At 38.7% G+C, this 21237-nt stretch overlaps 1 protein-coding gene across 3 annotated transcripts in view; it reads left to right on the top strand.

Annotated features, from left to right (window-relative positions):
- Positions 1-20995, top strand: part of TNIP3 (TNFAIP3 interacting protein 3) — a 92655-nt gene extending 71660 nt beyond the window's left edge. For 2 of the 3 annotated variants that reach the window (XM_047857125.1, XM_047857124.1), the window contains 5 exons: positions 2512-2637; positions 6895-6945; positions 7818-7958; positions 11098-11158; positions 20813-20995. In XM_047857125.1, coding sequence (XP_047713081.1) covers positions 2512-2637; positions 6895-6945; positions 7818-7958; positions 11098-11158; positions 20813-20844 — 411 coding nt within the window. In that variant the 3' untranslated portion in view covers positions 20845-20995. The remainder of the gene's footprint in view (positions 1-2511; positions 2638-6894; positions 6946-7817; positions 7959-11097; positions 11159-20812) is intronic. The other variant, XM_047857123.1, reaches the window with a different exon arrangement.
- Positions 20996-21237: the final 242 nt, after the last annotated feature.

A 21237-nucleotide genomic window follows, 5' to 3' on the forward strand; every position in this document is an offset into this window, starting at 1 on the left:
AAATGGTAGCAGCCACGCTGTTACTCCGTAGCTGCTGGTTTCCAGGCCTTTGAACAATGAGGGCAGTTTTAAAGGGAAATACTGTGCAGTGATCATAATCTCTGAAGAGCCAGATCTGCTCATCTACCGCCACATATGGATGGCACCACCTAGCAATTTGCTGATGCACTTCTCCTTCCTCTTCCCCACTCACCCAACCTCATTCCATGTCACCAAGTGGACAGAAGAGTAAAGGAGGCTTTCTCTAAGCTTCTATATATATCGGCAACATAGGGCTGTGGGCACTGCCTAACCTATCTGGGTCTAAATTTAGTTCAGCCAGCTGGAGCTAGCTTAGCCGAGGGGCCACCCGTGCATAACACATCTCTTTTCCTGTAGAAGGTTAAATAAACTAATGAAGGTAAAGAGCTGGGACAGTTCATGGCGATGTCAGTAAATATAGGATACATGCAGGAATTCTAATTTCTGAAGCATGCATTGTCAGTAATATATTAGCAATGGGGGAGAGGATGTTATGGAACAAAGGGCTGGGAAGTATGTCCCTGGAACTGATTTGTTGACTGTTTTGCTCTGAGCAAGGCCATTTACAAGGACTTTTGATGCAATACACCAAAGAATTAAGCAATTGTATTATTGTTGTTGCTGTGTATTGTTATTACTTCATAGGAAGTAACCTATCTGTAAATGTAAAAAATTCAGAGAAGCTGATGTTAAAGTTGAATTTTTTCTTCTGTCAACCCCATTTGAATAATCTGCCTCATTACATTTAGCTTCAAATACATAGTTTAAAATAAGCCTATGAAGAGAGTAAGAGTATTAAAACTCTGCCAAATTCTCAACTCCTAAAGTACCATTGGCACTAGCCAGGATTCCTCTGAAAAAAAAAAAAAAAAAAAAACTACTTCTTATGTTCGGACACTTGAATCATCTTGGATGCTCTCATATAATGTATCCCACATGCAAGTGAGTCACTCTTACACATGCATGGAGTTTACAGCAAGGGTTTAGCTCATGTTGGATGCAGACAGTGGCAGGTATCCTTTTTTTCACTATCCTCAAGAGGTCCAGAATCCATCTTCTTAGTTTTTCTGTGGCTCTTTTGCTAACTTTATGCATACACATTTTAACTGTGCATATTTCTAAATGCTCAGCCACAATCACTGTTTCACTGAATGTCACATGATACACTAAAGGAGTTAAATTCACAAAGAAACTGAGTTGGAATCTTGGCCACCTGACTGCGTGATGACAACGCTATCATATTGTATTTGATAAAGAGTGTTCAGTTTTGATCAGATGAGCTTTTCCCATTTCAAATGCCTCTGGTAATTGTTTACAGAGCATTGGTTTGACTCTGTCTGGAATTGAGCCTCAGCCCTTAACTAAAACCAAAACCAAAACAAAATGTCAGCTTAGCTGGGTGTAGTTCCCTTGCAATGCTTCTGGTGAATAAAACCTTCAAAATTAAATGTGTATATCTTCATCTAGATATATATATACAATGTTTGATTTCATCCTCTCTTGCCTATTATATTCTGTTCTATTATTATTGACTTTAATCAGCCTCTAGTTAAAATGTGCTGCATTATTGGGGGTGAAGGTGCAGTGTGCATTAGTACTAATAGAAATCTAGCTACTAAGTTCCCATGTAAGTTGTACTTTAAATCCTTGTCTTAAAGGAACTCATTCCCTAAGCTTCATTTATTTTCATAGTTCCATATACTAGCCGCCAAGCCATCAGTCGACACTATTCCAATTAAAAACAATAATGATTAAATCTGTTTTTCTTTTGGTTTGATTGCTTTTCTGGAATATTTGGAGTATTTCATGAGAGGTACTCCACTAAAATATTACTATGTTTGTTTGTTTGTTTGTTTGTTTGTTTGTTTGTTTTTAATGATATACCCCCAAAATTACTGGGGCAAATTGTGAATACCTTTTAACAATCATTTTGTTTTTCCACATCCATGAGCCTTTCATTTCTATCTTGTGTTCAACTTATTGTTATATTTGGAACCTAGCATGCCAATATTTACTGGCTTCACTTAACAGCTATTGTCAGTAAACTGTCTTTTAGAACTTCAAGCACCCTTGGTACATCAAAGCCTTGTGTTAGGGATGGGTGACTTGCTCCAGGATAGTGACAGTTAACCCTGAGGGGCAGGGCTCATCACAATAAGGAAATGTGCATCAGAATAATGGGTGAGGACAATGGGTGAGGATAATGGGTGAGAGGAATTGTTTTTCCAAAATATCCGTGCTGTTACCTTAGTTCTGAATTCCTGACACATACTCAAGGAGGAAAAAGTTGAGAACTGCCATTCTAAACAAAGCAAGAGATGAAATTTTGGCCATATTCATTAGAATAGAGTCTCACCATGAAAAAATATTCATGAAGAGGATAGGGATTATTCAGATTGGACAAACCCAGATAGTACCTCTTCTGAAATCCATCTACAATGACTTAGGATAAAAGGATGCTCACAGTAACAGTAAATCAATATTTCCTAGGTGCAAATATATGAAGAAGACTTCAAAAAGGAACGATCAGACCGAGAAAGACTTAATCAAGAGAAAGAGACTCTACAGAAAATTATTCAAACTTCTCAATCCGAGTTGAATAGGCTGAATTCTCAGGTATCAGTCAAAACAAAAATAATCTTTACCAGCTCATGCGTATTGTTTTTAATTTTTTCATTAAAAATTTTCAAGACTTTGGGCTTCTGTTAATTGACATTGATTTTCTCTGAGAGGTAAGCACCTGGGATGAAATCATTCTTAAACAATCTCATAAAGAGATGAAAATGACTGGAGATTTCTTTTAACTTAAGTGTATTAAGGAGTAACCTAAGAATTTGGATTCCAAAGTCGTATATAAAATCCAGTTCTTCTGATCTTTTTCTCATATTTATCTTGGTGGAATGGGAGTTGAACTACCTAGTACTCAAAATTCAAATCCAAAATGCGTCAGCACATTGAAGTTGTTTCTAAACTCTTGTCATTTTCTTTGAAGGTCTATGGTGGAATGTTCCTGTCTTCCAAAAACATACATATCTCTGAATGTCATTTATATAGATAAAATACTGAGAATTTTGTTCACTGGGTTCCCCAGCTAAATGTGACTGGCACACTCTCAAGGAAGCCACATAGCATTTGCCAGTTTATTGAAATAAAATATATTAAATATAAGCACATTACAATTAAATGCAGTAGGAAATATTTAGAGTAGACTCAGCAAGTTGCCACGATGGGTAAATATTGACGTTAATGAGGAAGATGTAGCTAACACAATTTTGGCTTAAGAAAAGAAAATGAACCACAGAATTTTTGATTTGCAAAATCATCCAATACTTTAAGTAAATAGGAAATTGTTGCGGGACATGGTGTGACAGCTCTGGAACTGCAAGATTCTTAGTCTCCAAAGAAATTTTTAACTATTTGTCATCCCCTTCTTCCTGATAGAAAGTATACTGTGAATTAAATTTAATTTCTTTTCCGATGTTTTTCAAGGATTCACTTGAAATTCCTAATTTTACATGCAAAAATCATTTGGCAGAACTATTTTCCAAGAAATGGAAAGGAATAAAATCGTGGTAAAAATATAATAAAATGAAAATAGTGAAAATAGTTCAGTTCTGATTACTCTCGGTGAGGAAATCACTCTGAATTTGTATCCTTTATATGCAGAGCTCCCTTAATTTGTTCTAAGTTGTCACTGCACAAGTTATCTTACCTCCAGCCATATTTTAACTTGATTCATTCTACTGTATTAAGTTCAGACTGATGATAAGTTTATGTCTGAAATTGGCAATGTCCTTGTCATTGTAGAATGTCTAGTGCATCCAGGAACACGTAACCATCTAATTATACTATAGACTGTAATCCACAAGTAATTTTCATTTCTGTGTCATCTGCAAACTAACTTTCTGTTGATATTAACAAAATAATGCATTGTCTACATACAGTATGGGATAACTGTGTTAATGAACTAAGGGATAATCTTAATGATATCTTAAAACTACCAACATTTTTCTTTAAATAATGATAGTCCAAACATTTATTTTTCAAAAGTCTCACTCACTCTGGTAAAAGGATGGTAGAGTTCACAAAGGGAACAGGTAGATGGCTTAACAATCTATGTTAAATGTATTAACAGCAGATTAAATGCCATTATATAATAGAATCGGCATGATGTTATTTGAATAGCATATTATCTGTGGTCCAAATGGGCCATTTGACCAAAAAGGAATTTTTAGGTCAAATCATTCTGGCCCTAGTTGCTTATATACCAGAGGTTATTCATTCTATCACTAAGGATATTTTAAGTCAATGACTGATAAAATAAAAGTGTGGTGAAGGGCAAGATACTTAGAGATACTTAGGAGTAGGAGAAATTTAGGGGTAAAAGCTTTGTGTTTGTTCCCGCTTTGACAATCAGGAATGACATTGAGCAAGTTCTCCAACTTTTCTGTGCTTCCTTTTTCTTCCTTCATCTGTAAAATGACAAAGTTGAACCAGATGACCTCTAAAATATTTCTTATAACTCTAAAAGCTCTGTCTCTAAAAGTGAGTTACTAATTTTCATTATACTCACCTGTAAAATATGGATAATGGTTCCTACCTCATAGACATCACAACGTTGTTTTCTGGGTTAAATGAAAACAATCTATACAAAAACATCTAGCTTCGGTCATGGATCACAGGTATTTCACAAATGATTTTTGTCTAGTGGAAGGGGACGTTTTTAAATAGAGTTTAGTTGTACAATTAACATGCCACCTTTAGTTCCTTGTAATTTAATTTTGATGCTCACTTTCTTTCTGCAAGGCACTTTGTTATATACTATGAGGAAATAAAAAAATGATCCTTGCTACTATTAAAGACTCACAGTACAATGAGGGGGACATATATAGTCTATCCTTATCATTTGTGGACTCCATGTTTGTGAATTTGCCTACTCACACCAAAATCAATACTAGTGCCACCTAAAGTCATTTGTGAACATGCAGTGAAAAACTTGAGTCACCTTATATGCTTGTTCCCAGTTGAGGTCCAATAAGTCCTTGCCTCCTCGATTTGGCTCTCAGACTATAAAAAATATCCTTTTTATGGTTTATGTTGTGTCACATTTTCTCATTCTTGTTCTTTTTGTTGGTTCTTTCATTGCTTAACATGGCCCTCGAACATAGTGCTGAAGTACTACCCTAGTGTTCCTTGGCACAGGAAGGCTGCGCTGTGCCTTACAGAAAAAAGACACATGCTAGATAAGCTTTGGTTAGGGATTAACATAGTGCTGTAGGCCAAGAGTTCAATGTTAATGCATCAACATTATATGTGAGATGTCTTTAACAGAATCATGCATAAAACAAAATTATATATTGATCGGTTAACAAAAATGGTATGACCAGAGGCTCATAGGAACCTAACCCTGCATTTCTCTACAAACCCTGGTTCAGTTAGCCACTTTAGTGTTCATGGTGACTTTATTAGAACATAACTACCGCAGATAATGAAAGTCGACTGTGCACAATACACATTGGACTATAAAAAGTCACACGGAAAATGTATAATGTTAAATGGGAGGACAAAGGAAGTAGAGAATAATTCTGATAGGTGAGACTTGGAATGGTATCATTCAGTGGGGATATATGCCTCACAGGGTTGTGGACCATGCTGTGGAGGGATGACGATAGCATGACTAATGAGTCCAAGAAAAAACAGCTTTCTGTCGTTGTGTCAGAGGTTGAAGGAATCCAGAGTGGGTGACTCTGACTGAAGAGGTTGGATCTTAAACAGTGAGAAGCCAGAAAGTACAGTAGTGTGACTCTGAACAAGTTACTCAACATCTCATGTCTCAGCGTCCTCATCTGCAAAGTAGTGATAATAACATTTAAGTATCACACAGAGGCACTGGGAGGATATGGTGAGTTACTATATGGAAAGCACTTAGATCAGTGCCTGGCATGGATTAAGTACGTGTACAACTTCTAACATTTATGATGGAAGCTTTTGAGTGTACAGCTGACCAGTTCCAGTACATTCAATTGGCAGTGGAAGCTGTTTCTGTATCTGTATCTATTCCTATGTCTCTAGATATTTATATCTATATCCCAGTATATCAGCCTAAAACTTAGACTTACAATACTTTCAACAAATAGGGAGAAGAGTTTAAAACTGTATTCAACTTTCCAAAACTTCATTTGGGAATTTCAAGATAGAACCAGTACACTTCTAGAAAATCCAAAACTTGACTGTTTTCACCGTTGGCATTGCTGCTATCAGTGCTTCACCCCTTGGGCGTCTGAGCAGGTCATTGACGGCTGGGTCAGGCAAGAGTAACTTTAGGGGTCACCTTGGTGGCTCAGTCTGTTAAGTGTCTGACTCTTGATTTCATCTCAGGTCATGATCTCACGGTGCATCAAGCCCTGCGTCGGGTTTCATGCTGAGTGTGGAGCATGCTTGGAATTTTCTCTACGCGCCCCCCCTCCCCCGCCTCTCTCTCTCTCTCTCTCTCTCTCTCTCTCTCTGCCTCTCTCTTGCATGCGCTCTTTCTCTCTCTCTTTCAAAGTAAATAAGTTGGGGCGCCTGGGTGGCGCAGTCGGTTAAGCGTCCGACTTCAGCCAGGTCACGATCTCGCGGTCCGTGAGTTCGAGCCCCGCGTCAGGCTCTGGGCTGATGGCTCGGAGCCTGGAGCCTGTTTCCGATTCTGTGTCTCCCTCTCTCTCTGCCCCTCCCCCGTTCATGCTCTGTCTCTCTCTGTCCCAAAAATAAATAAACGTTGAAAAAAAAAAAATTCAAAGTAAATAAGTAAACGTTAAAAAAGATGGTAAAGAGTAACTTTAGAACAAACCATGTGAACTCTTTCACAAACAGATGTCTTTGTTTTGTCCATAGATAAAAGCTTGTCAGATGGAGAAAGAAAAACTCGAAAAGCAGTTAAAACAGGTATGTTGCTCCTGACCTGAATTCCACAATCTTCTTGTCATAGTTGAAATGGCAACCTTATGTTCCACCCCCGCATGTATTTCCAAGCACAGCAGTTCTTCGTGGTTCCAATTAAAGACATATTCAAGCTCTGCTAAAGATGGCCCAGAACACCCCTGCTTTTCCTTATCAACTAAAATGTCAGTGGACACATAATGCTTAGGCACATCCAAAGTTTCTCAACCCTAATGTGCATGAAAAACACATGCTTTTCGGAACATGTTAGCAGTAGCACAAGCCTTAGTGTGTGTTCATACAAATGGAGATCTCGTCACAGACCCACGAACACCTGAGAAATATATTTCCTTGGTATTTTTTGCAATTGCTTACACAATTTACATTTCAAAAATTAAATCAATTATTTGTGCCTTTTTTTGAGAAAATACTATATCTTCTTGGGCACTGAAACATTCTGTCCCATTGGTTCTCTAGTAGCCTTCAGGAATGAATATTTCTTCTCTTAATTCTTGATTTCCTCTCTGGACTTTAGTTATGCTGTAGGAATCTCTGGCTACAATTTAAGAACACTTGTTTTATGGCTTACTGGCTGATTCTTCTTAAGCAAGGATCCTCTCTGAAGATAACTCAAAAACATCATGTTAACTCTATTCTTTTCAAGTGTTTCCAACTTCTTCAAAATGAAAAGCTAATTAGAGTTTCACCCTAAGTGAAATTTGACCCACGAGCCTTATCTATATCAGTCCAGAGTCTACATTGATACATCTACTATGTCGAGTTAGGATTATGCAAGAGTTAGACTAAACCTTAAGATTTAAGCCAAACCTGTGGTTGTATGAAGCAAGTATCAGTGAAGTGTCAATGTGGCTCCCCAGTTCTACCCACTTCCAGTGAACGGACAATATTATCCTCCTCAGATGTATTTCCCAATCTGTAACTGTGGCTTGAATTTCCATCTGTGGGATCCATGCACACTGGCAGACCCTGGGACTGCACAAGATCTACATAAGCACCCAGTAAGTAACAGCTTGCATTTCAACATATAAGTGCTTATATTATCTAATAAGTGCTGGTATTTTTTTTTTTTTTTTTTTGGTAAAAATTATGTCTGTCTCGGGGCGCCTGGGTGGCTCAGTCGGTTGAGAGTCCGACTTCAGCTCAGGTCATGATCTCACGGTTTGTGAGTTCGAGCCCCACGTCAGGCTCTGTGCTGACAGCTCAGAGCCTGGAGCCTGTTTCAGATTCTGTGTCTCCCTCTCTCTCTCTCTGCCCTCCCCCGCTCATGCCCTGTCTCTCTCAAAAATAAATAAACATTAAAAAAAAAAAAAGAAATCATGTCTGTCTCTGTAATCTGAGCATGTAATATTCTCCACAGAAAGAGCCTCTTTTAATCCCAGCCTCTATGTTACAGTTACAGTGGTCAATTACACTATAATCATCTTTTGGGGACACTGGACCCACAGACCACACATAGATATGAATGAATTAACTGAAATGTATCAAGTTAAGCTGTAATTCTTTGAAAGAACATATAACTTTTTATACGGGTCCTTTTAAATGAAATGCCTGACTCTTCCAAGAGGACATTTTTGTCTATAAAGAAAAGCAAAGTGAATATAGCAAGTCTGAGAGATGCCTTTTTCAGCTATAAATTTATGTTGAACTACTGTGGACATTGCTACATTTGTGCCACAGAGTTTTTGACATTTTCCAATTAAAAGGATATTCCTAAAGCATCCAAGAAAAAGTGACCCACTTAAGTTGCTCTCTGTGACTGTGTCTACCCAGGCAAAATGAAACGAATAGTGGAGCAATTATTTGTGAGTGGAATTGATTTGGACAGTCAACCCGAATAAGTCAGAACCAAAGCACCCTTCTTTCCTTTCTCCATAGCGGTATTCCACCCACCCTCCCCCATGGTCTGGATGCGTCTCTAATTTGTGTTTTGGCTACATAGACAGAATCTTTATACCGGAAAAAACATTATACATTTTTTTGCATTTTGGAAATGTTCAGACAACTCCCCTCCTCCTTAGTTTTTATTAGCTGTGTTTTTAATTATGCAAAGAATCTTGAGAATCCCTTTACCTGGGATTTTCCTAGCAGAACATGTATGGAGAGCATGATTCTTTTGATTGCCATAGTTTTGTATTTGAGTGTAACTCAAAGCCCTTTTCCCAAGGGAGGAGGTAATGACTCTTCGGGTGGCAGAAGGATGTCAGAATTTAATGAGCATCCTTTAGTTGACCCCAGTGTGACACAGCACACTGCTGAGAATTTGCTTCATTTTGTGTTGTTGCCCCATGTCACTTCTGTGACCCACCCCCATTTCCTTTTTTCTTTACCTGCTTGCTTACTTTTCAATCTTCACCAGAAACATTCCTTGGAATTCCCAAACATAGGTATAATTCCCTAAATTTGCTTTCAGAATGTAGAAGTAAATTAATATTGGGGGAAACAGAAAGAGACAGAAATGTACTTTGGAGTTATCTCCTACAGGTTGGGAAATTGTAGAATTATTCTTGTGAAAGGTTAACTTATAAAGCCAATGAGTCAGGCAAGCTCATCTAGAAGTAAAAATGACTATTGTCTTCAAATATTCATTTATGGAAAGAAGGCAGAAAGTCACCTAGTCTAAAAGCTCATCAAACTTTCCTGATCAGTTATAAGAGGAGTAGTCCAGACCTTGTAAAATTATTACCAAATAAAGGTCTGTATTTGAAAAAAGATTCTGAGTCATGTATATAATGGCTTGTATTCAGTTAAACAGTATTCAGTTAAACACAATCTTGCTATAACAATAGAATTTAACTCCCAGAGTTCATTTAAAAAGAATATTTAGTGTTCTATGCTTATTTCTAAGCCTGAATTAAAACACAAGCGATAGTGTTTGTAAAATTACAGTATATTTGCCTTCTTTTGGCAACTCTCCTGGAATATAAAACTGAGGCTCACGTCACTTATCCTACGTGTTATTTGAGACATCTAAAAATAAACGAGGAGATAAAAAACAGAGGTGATCTCATTTCCTCTTTTAGCTTTTTCGTGGACCAAAAGGAGCCAAGAGTCTAGGTGTCTGAGTGGGGGTAAAGTGGGGTCAGACTGTACTAAATGCAGCATTTCTTAGTGTCTTGTCAGATAATTGAACTTTAAGGCTACTTTCAGTGGTCTGGCAGCCCTGTAAATGCTCCCTGTTGGCTCATTGTTAGAGAAAATTTCCCGGAGTTATTTTCTGGAGGTAATTGAATAATAGAACAAAAGGTCTGTATTCTCCGTGTCTTGGGGGAGGAAGGGGGCAGGGGTGAACATTGGCAGCAGGAAGACAGACCATCCTCAGGGGCAGGTGAACCTGAGATTGCTGTGTTCCAAGTGGTTCAACACAGACTCTCATCTTAGAACTGAATCTTGAAATGCAGGTCTATAGCTCATGATTTATTCAATGCAGTTTGTTTGACATGTCCCTTGATACTCAATATCTAGATGTTCTTAACTGGTGAAACCTAGAAGAAAATCCCACAGGGCAAATCCAAGTCTGCCCTTTTCTCTCACTGCCTCTCTAGTCTAAACCACCTGAGTGATTTAGAGAAGAGTTTCCACGGAGGAACACTACAAAGAGAAAGATCTGCCCTGCTTCACCATCCTGAGCCTCTACAAGCCATGTCCGCAGTTAACGGCTTAGCTTTCTTCCTTGTACCAGAAAACGTTGAGCTTGTAATTGTTTTCTCAGTCTTTCTTTTGCCTCCTGTGTGAGGGATTTAAACATTGTATTTATTGATGATAAACTGCTTTGTTTTGTTTATGGGCTGTAGTAAGTTTTACAGAAGTGTTTATACTTCTGCAGATATCCAAAACACATCTGCTTCAAAAAAAAAAAAAACAACAAAAAACAAAAAAACAAAAAACACCATGACACAACCCCAAAGTACGAGAAATTCTGGCCAGCACAGTGCACAGTGTGGATTTAGAGGGGGGTTGGGAGATGGTAATAGTGATGACGGAGGTAAGAGAGATGATCGTGATTGGCAACAGGTTTGGACAAAAATTACTTTTGTGTTGCCTGCATAATAAAAGCCACACAGTATAATTATATTTTTAATGCGCCTCTATGTTTTGTTTGAAGTCCATATTGCTATAATGTTGTATTGTTCCACACAGCCAGACTATCAGTGGTATGCTCCTGACCAGTTTCCGCCAGATGTGCAGCACAAGGCAAATGGTAAGACCACAGCTGTATTGAGCATTCTTTCATGTTTACATTTTAATGGGGTCTTTTCGGGATGTTTACTCAACATACATTCATTCGTACTCAGGGAGGGCCTTCTCTAAAGTTGTGTTGCATACACAACTCTAATTTGATGCACCTGGGGTTAAATTGGACTCCTTCAGAAAAAGAAAATGTTCAAATGCAGAAATGCATGAATCTCAGTCCTGGCTTCTGTTCCCATTCCAGTCTCAGAGTCAGTATCCCATCTGGGGTTAGAAATGAAAACTTCAAGTAGAGCTATACTGTAACAACAACAACAAAGCTCTGTGATTCCACTACAAAGGGCAGATGCACATCCACTCTTCCAGGTTGAGTTTGCTAGACAGATGTTTTAAATGTCACTGGCAGACAGACAGAGGAAACAAAGACTCAGAACTGTGTTCCCTAGTGACTAAATGTCAGACTCCAAGTTTAGGCCAAGGTAGCCCACAACACCCACCTCTAAGTACACTGGAAAAAACCTAAAAAGGCACCTAGAAAGTACTCACAACTAACTACTCTTTTATCTTACTTTTCTTTGGTTTACAATTCTCCTCTTCTTTCCAGAATCTGCCATACTTTCTACTACTTATTTCTATGGTCTCAGGAGGCCATCTAGGAATGGGCTGTATAAACTGTGCTATAACCATAATCTTACCTCTGTTTTCATCACATATCGTCAAAAGTCAGCCATGCCTGCTACATGCTTAAAAATCTCCTGTGACACACACTTGTGACTCTATGTTGTTAATTTCCAGAGATTTTAATCTATCCACAAAAGCTGAAGATGAGCCATATTCCAATTTCAGGTCATACTTGAAACTTGATCTCATTTAGTTCAGATCTGAGATCATAGAATTCTGGTTTTTAGTATAAGGAGCCCATTATGGAGTGGAAATAGAAAGCTAGGGATAACATGTAGTCTTCCGGGTTGTATACTTCACAGTCCAAAGAGTTCTTCATGGTAGTCTATGCAAATGTAGCCCCCTACAACAAAGAGTTGTGCTTTATACAACCTGGACATCTGTACCCAGCAGCACTAGGAATGGCAAATGCCATAGCTTACAGAAGGCTTATAGAAAAAAAAAAAAAAAGGTAAAAAGTGAGAGCTGTATAATAAAATGTCTAGTTATTTATCAGAAAACTGTGGGCCTTTGTTTTTCTTTTCTTTTTACTGTGAATATAGCCCTTGGCTTTAATGAAGTTCTTGGGTTCCAGCCATAACAGAGAGCTTTTATTAGAATGGCATACTATTAACCATAATGATTGTTGTATAATGTCTGTGTTTTTGAAATCCGTTGTTGTATAATAGCTGAACTGCCACCCAATTATAATTTTCCACTTCATATTATATTGGTCCAGAATGAATATTAAAGATATCTTCTCTCTGAGGTGGAGTTTAATCACTAGAAAATACAATTATGCATAGAGAATTCAGTAACATCATAAAGCCATTTATATATCACTACTAGATTCTTCTTGGACTAATATAATAGAACCTAATAATTATGTAAAATAGAAATGAATTGTCATGACCTTCAGAAACTAAATAAAATTATGCAAAAATAGAATATTATAGTCAGTGTGCAAGACCCACAGATTTTTGTCTACTTGGGAAGAAACATAATGAAATTTGTGGTGTGTAATATGTTGTGTGACAGTCTATAGATTTAAAACTATAGTAAGAAAAAAAAATCCTCTGTTATGTAGCAACCTGAGTATTTTTAAAATGTTGTTTAAATCTTCACAATATGCCATAAAATAGGTTTTGTTATTATGCCATTTTACAGATTAGGAAACTGAGGCTTAGAGAATTTAAGTAGCATGCCTAAATCACGCAGTTGGTAAAAATTAGCCCTGAGATGAGATTCCAAATGTATAGAACTTTAAAACCTATCTTTGAATCACATCCTATCGTTCTCTTGAAAACCCCCCTCTCACTATATTAAAATTTTCTAAAATGATTGATATAAAGTGAGAATGGGGGCTTTAACTTGGATAATTATATGACCAGAATCTAACCATGAATAGTCTTTTCTTCCTATGAACTTGTAACATACGTTATTTGTGCTACTCATTTGATATTTTGCATATCATAGATAAAAGACACAGTACAATGCAAGGTTAAATACATAATAAATGCTATCAATGAGTTCATGCTTGGGCAGCCCTGGTAGAAACTGATGGGATGTGTTGCCATTTGAAACCTTTCTTTCTCCATACCAACACAGTTCTGCAGCTAACTGTGGCTTCTCTGTAGCAGAGAAGAGGGCTGATCATGGGCCAGGCCATAGAAAGAAATTCCCTACTCAGAAATCTACCTGTTTTTGATTTCTGTTGCTCCTCTTCTAGCTTCCAAAGCTGATGCTATTTTAAAGTTCAAGCCAGGTCATAAAAATTGCCAAAAGCTCTGGAATCACTCTTGTCAAAAAACAAAAACAAGAACAAAAACATCTCATGTGCCATTATTTAATTTCAGTGGCGATTCTTCTTATTTTTTCTTTCATTTAATTGGAAAGCTCCTTTTGATTTGTAAGTCCAACCCAATTTCTCAGAATTCCTTTTTTTTTAAAATATTATTTATTTATTTTGAGAGAGAGAGAGAGCACAAGGAGGGGAGGGGCAGAGAGAGAGAGAGAGAGAGAGAGAAAATCCCAAGCAGGATCTGCACTGTCATTGCAGAGCCTGATGCAAGGACTCAGACTCACAAACCGTGAGATCATGACCTGAGCCAAAACCAAGAGTTGTATGCTTAACCAATTAAGACACCAGGGTGCCCCTAGGATTCTGTTTTTCAAATGTTTATGTATTTATTTTGAGAGAGAGAGAGAGATAAAGGGAGAGCATGTGCACACAAGTTGGGGAGGGGCAGAAGAAAGAGAGGGAGAAAGAGAATCCCAAGTTTTCGGCGCAGAGCCCAATGAGGGGCTTGATTCCACGAACCATGAGATTGTGGGCTGAGCTGAAATCAAGAGTCAGACACTCAACCAGCTGAGCCACCCAGGTGCTCCCAGTTGCTCAAAATCCTTAAAAGTAGCTTTGTGGTATTATTAAATATGAGTTTAGAAATCTTTTTATTATACAGATTTTTTAAATAATAGTACTCATTGTCTTACTATATGGCTAATATGTTTATCTTTCACTATTCAGGAATATACTGCTAGCCAATATACCCTATTCTTTGGGCTATAAATACCAACAATCAAACAATGGAAGGAGAAATGAGTGGAAAATCAGGTTCTGTTTCTGATAAATTATAAACAGAAAGTACTTCTTAATGTTTATTTATTTTTGAGAGGGAGAGAGACAGAGCATGAGTGGGGGAGGGGCAGAGAGAGAGGGAAACACAGAATCAGAAGCAGGCTGCAGGCTCCAGGCTCCGAGCTGTCAGCACAGAGCCTGATGCGGGCCTCGAACTCACAAACTGTGAGATCATGACCTGAGCCGAAGTCGGACACTCAACCCGACTGAGCCACCCAGGCACCCCAGAAAGTATTTTTAAAACTCATATAAATTCTATTCATATAATAACTATGTAAGTAACTTACTTGTATTTAAATGAAAATGATCCTTTCAGAAATATGGTATTTAAATTAATACTAATTTGTATGTGTGCTTTGTACATTGCCCTAGTTCTCAGTTTTTTATTAATTTACTGTGACTCCTGACAAATTTACTTTTTTACCGCAATATATATAGCACATTATATTTTGATCCTTATAATTATTCCTCTTAAGATCATCTAACCTGAAATAGCGGCTCTGATGTCTATGCATGAAGTGTTTGTAGAGCAGTAGCCTTGTGATTTTTCAAAGGTACAGTGGGTAATGAGTGATTAAATTGCTCTGACACCACTAGATCCTCCTTTAACATTCCCAGGGCCTGAGGCAAGAATACATGGAGAGCTGCATACTTCATGTTAAATATTTAAGTGTCATGAATCAAGCATAGAAGCTATTATAGTCTATCCTCCTACTGATAAATATACCTGGAATGGCAAAATGAAATTTAAAATGCTCATATTCCAACCAGTTCTGTTCCAGGAAACAGTGGCACAGGAACACCTGAGCCATGGCGCATTCCCTTCTCTTCCCACCTTTCCAGTGGGAGGGGTCTTGAGTGTGAATTTGAGTACAGCCCGTTTGCACATCCCAGCTTCATCCATATACCCCTCATTATGCTACAACATCACCCCTTGACTTCAGGCTTGGGAAAGAGGACCACATGAGGCCTAGAAGCAGAAATAGGGTCGGTTGGGCAGGAAATTTGGGGATCTGCATGTGGGTACCAACAGCTTGTTCTAGAAGAAAGCAGACTCAGGCGGGGGAGAGAGATGGCTAGAGGAGGACCACAGCAGGGCCCTCTATAAGTGTAGACTAATGAAGGACTCCCTGGCCAAGGATTAGTCTATTGAACAGTCTTTGAGTAAACTAATTTCCATCTTTTCTCTCAGTTACTGTCTCTGGTTATTTTAGAATGCTTTGGGGGGGCGCCTGGGTGGCGCAGTCGGTTGAGCGTCCGACTTCAGCCAGGTCACGATCTCGCGGTCCGTGAGTTCGAGCCCCGAGTCAGGCTCTGGGCTGATGGCTCAGAGCCTGGAGCCTGTTTCTGATTCTGTGTCTCCCTCTCTCTCTGCCCCTCCCCCGTTCATGCTCTGTCTCTCTCTGTCCCAAAAATAAATAAACGTTGAAAAAAAAAATTAAAAAAAAAAAAATAGAATGCTTTGGGGACGCATTGAAAATTAAGTCTTCTGGGGTGCCTGGGTGGCTCAGTCAGTTGAACACCCGACTCTTGATTTCAGGTCATGATTCCAGGGTCATGGGATTGAGCCCTGCATCAGGCTCTGTGCTGAGTGTGGAGCCTGCTTAAGATTCTCTCTCCCTCCTTCTGCCCCTCTCTCCAACTTGCACATGCACACTCTCTCTCTCTAAAAAAAAAAAAAAAAAAAAGAATGCACACACACAAAAAGAAAATTCTTTTTTCAAAAACTAAAGATTTAAATAAAGGTTTTCAAGACATTTAAGACTTGCATGGCTTTCTCTCTTCATAGCACTAGATTTTAATATAGCATTTTAATATATTGAAGTACACAGATGTTAAGGGGTTACAGTTTCTGTTTAGAAACATGATTTTACGGGGGTGCCTGGGTGGCTCAGTCGGTTAAGCGTCCGACTTCGGCTCAGGTCATGATCTCGCAGTTTGTGAGTTCAAGCTCCTGATCAGGCTCTGTGCCGACAGCTTGGAGCCTGGAGCCTGCTTCATATTCTGTGTCTCCTTCTCTCTCTGCCCCTCCCCTGCTCATGCTCTGTCTCTCTCTGTCTCTCAAAAATAAATAAATGTTAAAAAAAATTTTTTAAAAATGTGATTTTACAGAGAACATTTTAATTTCATTTCATTTGTTATCAGAATGGGATGCAAAATGACTTCCATGTTTCTAGAACAATTATGACATAGTTGAGTTAGTATAACTTTGAAAACATGTTTTGTTTCTTCCTTGTGAAATGTCAAAAAGGCTATGTTTTCTAACTATTTTGCCTGCCAGTCACTTCTGTACCTTCCAAATTTTAAATATGGTGCAGAGTTGAACTTTGTCTAATGAGCTAGAGCTCAATTCTTACATATTTGGAAAGACATGAAATGTAGGCATGTGAGATTGTGTTGTGAGAAAACATAATTATTTCTTTACAATACAGAAGATCAAAGTCCAACTATTATAATTGGCCTTTACTAACGTCTAATAATAACTCATTAACTGAACACTTACTGAATTCGTTTCCTAGGGCTACCATAACCAAGGAGCAAAAACTAGGTGGCTTAAAAATGGCAGAAATTTATACTCTCACACTCTGGAGGCTAGAAGTCTGAAATCCCAGTGTTGGGGTCATGCCCCCTCCAGATCCTCTAGGGCAGGCTCTTTTCTTGCCTTTTCCTGCTTCTAGTAGCCCCAGAATGTACTTGGCTCGTGGTAGCAAAACACCAATTTCTGCCTTGCTCTTCACATGGCTGTCTTCCCTCTTACCTGTCTGTTTCCAAATTTTCATCTTCTTGTAAGGACTCCAGTCCTGTTGGATTAGGCTAATCCAGTATAATCTCATATTAACCTGATTCTGTATGAAAAATCCAGTTTCCAAAAAGGGTCACATTCACAGGTACCAGGGGTTAAGACTTACACATATCTTTTGGGGGGACACAATTCAACCCATATCACTAATCCTGTGTCTGGCACAGGATTGCTCAAAACCTTATAGCAACCCTATGAAATGAGTACCACTGTTGCTCCTGTTTTATAATTGTGGAAACTGAGGACCAGAGACGTAATGTCACTTGTCCCAATCCACATAGCTGGTTATTGCCTACAACATAGACAAGCCCGAGCAGTCTAGCTCCAAAGCCCACATTGTAACCACTGAGCAATATGGACAACTCCTGGCTATACATTAAAATATAGTAGTGTTGTCGTTTTCATATATTTTATTTAAATAAATTCATTTTTTAAATATTTATTTATTTATTGAGAAATAGAGCAGACACGCATGCACAGGCAAGCAGAGTAGAGTCAGAGAAAGAGGGAGAGAGAGACAATCCCAAGCAGGCTTCGTGCTATCATCAGGGAGCCCAGCACAGCACTTGAACTCATGAACCTGAGATCAAGACCTAAGCTTAACCGACTGAGCTACCCAGGCACCCCTATTTAAATAAATTCTAAGGCCCTGTGCTGAAAGCCAGAATCTTTCTCATTTTGTGTCTTTTTATAACTGTCTTTGTATCTAACCATTACTGGTAATTTTACATTGGTAAGACGGCTGGATTAGTTGGACTTTTTTTAGTACCTGGTGATATGAGGAGATACAGGAACCAGTGTAAACAGTAAAAGCTACTTAAGAGATGTAAGAAACAGAAGAAAGAGGCTACATTGGGTGGTTTTCACTACAGATGGGTAAAATATTAAGAATATTTTTCTTTTATAAAATACATTACTTACTTGGGGTACCTGGGTGGCTCAGTCAGTTAAGTGTCTGACTTCAGCTCAGGTCGTGATCTCATGGCTGGTGAGTTCGAGCCCCACATCAGGCTCTGTGCTGACAGCTCAGAGCCTGGAGCCTGCTTCAGATTCTGTGTCTCCCTCTCTCTCTGCCCCTCCCCCACCCATGCTCGCTCGCTCTCTCTCTCTCTCTCTCTCTCTCTCAAAAACGAATAAATGTGAAAAAAATTTTAAATATATTACTTTCATAATTATCTTACCAGGAGTTAATAAAGAGTATTAATCAATTAGAGACAGATAGTTTTATGCCTATTTCATTTCTGGAGTTTCAGAGAAGAATTGCAGGAGAAATTATAAGGTGTCCTCACCTTATAATGCTATAAAGTTCAGCTTATTGGTAAACTAAGTGATTTTGCTAAGGGAATATTAAATAAAGTGTAAATGTATATTTATATGTACAGGAACATATGAAAATGCAGGTGGTAAATATATTCCTATGCAGACACTGATTTATAAGCAAAGACTAAACATTCTAGTTAACATTATATATAGATATAGGTAGGTAGATAGAACCTAGATGAGAAAAATGCACACAATAAGGCTAGACTAGTCACAATTCCACTAGGTATTGCAATATACCTCCTAAATGGAAGATAAAATTCTGTAGGGAAGCGAGGTTTATATTTCATATTGCGTCTCAACTGGGAAGAATGTTTACTTCCCTAGGTTTCCTTACTGTTGATGCGTAAGCACCCACATTCTAAGAGGTGAGTGGGCATGATCCTCCTCTTTCTTGATTGATATCTTTGCCTTCTGTGTCCCCTTCTCTCCCCAGATTCCTTAGCTCCCCTCCAACCTGAGGGGACAGGGGAGTGTCGGGGAAAGGTCCCAGGCCCAAGATTCCATCTGCTCTCCTTCCTGGATCCCAGAGGGGGACAGGGGAAGAGGGTGGCATCCCTAACCCTCAGCAGTGAGGAAGAACAGGGCTCCTAGGGCCTGAGCTCTGACCACTACCCACCATCTCCCTTCCTCCCTGCTCCCAAGACTGGCCCACTTCTGCATGGGGCAGTGGGTTACAGCTCAGTTCGCACTGAGAATGTAAGAGCTACAAAATTTCTACTAAATTAAGTTTTGTGTCTTCAAAAGAGAGAGAAAGAGAGAAAGAGAAAGCAAAGTCCCCTCAATCCTTTTAACCTTTCTGCTGCACTGGTGCACCCTCTCCTCTCAGGGGACTTCAGATTCAGCTAATCCTTGATGTAGAGTCAGACATGGCCTCTGCCACCAAGATCTCTGGGTTCTATTCAGATCACTTCAGCATCATGCTATTTAACATGCACTCTTGTGAACATAAAAGCATGGAGTGTAACACATACCATTAATAGATAATAAGCCACACATTAGTGAGTAGAATTCTTTACCAACCAATAAGGCAAAGCAGACTGTGTCTAGCACTGTGAGAACCCATGATTCCCTTGTGGCATTTCTCTTGCCCTGCCATCAGAACTGCGGAGCCAAGTCTGATGACAGAAGTCTCTTCCACATTCACTATATGGGGACACTCTGCCTTCTCTTCAAGGACCTGAAGACCTGTTTTTGCTTTTGTTCAGATTTCCACTCTGCCATGGATTATCTCGTGGGTCACAACCTCTCTCCATCTAAAACATGGAGATAATGACCCTTGCCTCTGTACCTATTTCACAAGAGTGCTGTAAAAACTACAGAAGAATTAATTTTTCTTAATGTTTTAAGATATCATTAATGTATTAAATCTAAACTTTAGATTGTTTTAGACCTGTGGACTATGCTTCTGGGTCCAAATTTATGTTCTTAACATATTGGATACCTTTTTAATGTAATGGCCACCATGCTTAGAAGAATATTTTTTAAACCTGGAAAGGAAACTGTTAGTGAGTCCATTTAAACGTTTGTTTATTTGAAATACCAAATGCAGGCCAGCAAAAATAAAACATTCAATATATTCAAAATTGTTATCATGAATAGGAAAACACCTTATTTCTTGAAATTTATATAATTGTATGTATTTTATTTATTTTTTTTTATATTTTAAAAGTTACATATATTTTTTCTGTTGCCATGAGGAGATCTTTGATTTTGTCTTCCCTATAGTGCTTTCCTGTAGTCCTACTAAAATATGCCGTGTTTTTCATATTGGTCTTCATGGGCCATTAACACATCTTAAGAACTGTGATCTTTTCTATTGCTTTGACAATAACATACCCTTTACCACACTTAAAGTAGTTTAGGTGACAGCTGTCATTCTGTGGGCTACGTACTGAACCCCATAGTATCATATATGACTTACTTTCACAAGCAAATGCCTGAGCCACCAAAATGCCAGCAAGGATACGAAGTAGTACCGACTATTCCTCTTCAGGCATGAGTAGAACGGGGCCACAGCTGATTTCACAAAGTGGTAAGCATATGTCAGTGCTTAAAATAATAGCCCTCCATTTCCCACCCCTTGATTTCTCAGTGTAAACTGATGGGAACTCATGAATAAAATCTCTCTCTCTCTTTTTTTTTTTTTTCCTGCCAGCCTCAATGTTTATGTTAGCCTTAAGCCAGAAGAAAAGAAATGAATTTTCAGTTTTTAATCTGAAACATTTTCCTGCTGTTTTTCATAGGCTTCTCCTCAGAAAAGAAAGTCAATCAGTAGAAGCACACACACGTGCAGAGCGTACGGGCGGAGGGAGAGCTTGGCCGAGGGCCCTCATTTCTCTTTTTCCCGTGGCTTGCGTCTGCACAACTGCGTACCATCTACTCCATTATTTGTGCCCGGCAGTGTCTCCCTGTGGCATGGATTGAGGAAAAGACTTGTGACGGCTAAGATCCTGATCAAGTCTGAGAAGCCAGTGTGACACAACCAAACACAACTTCCAGTTTCCTCGGCATGAGACTGAGCAGACAGATTATGCGCCATTCTTTGAAATTCTCTTCAGCATATTGCTGTCAGATTTTACAGAGGTGATTTCCCAATTTCAGCGACTCCGCTTTTGGTGCAGTGGTGTTATATGTTGATTGAAATATGTATTCCCTGGGGGAAAAGCAT

This window comes from Prionailurus viverrinus, chromosome B1, assembly GCF_022837055.1.
Source record: "Prionailurus viverrinus isolate Anna chromosome B1, UM_Priviv_1.0, whole genome shotgun sequence".
NCBI classification, from domain to species: domain Eukaryota; kingdom Metazoa; phylum Chordata; class Mammalia; order Carnivora; family Felidae; genus Prionailurus; species Prionailurus viverrinus.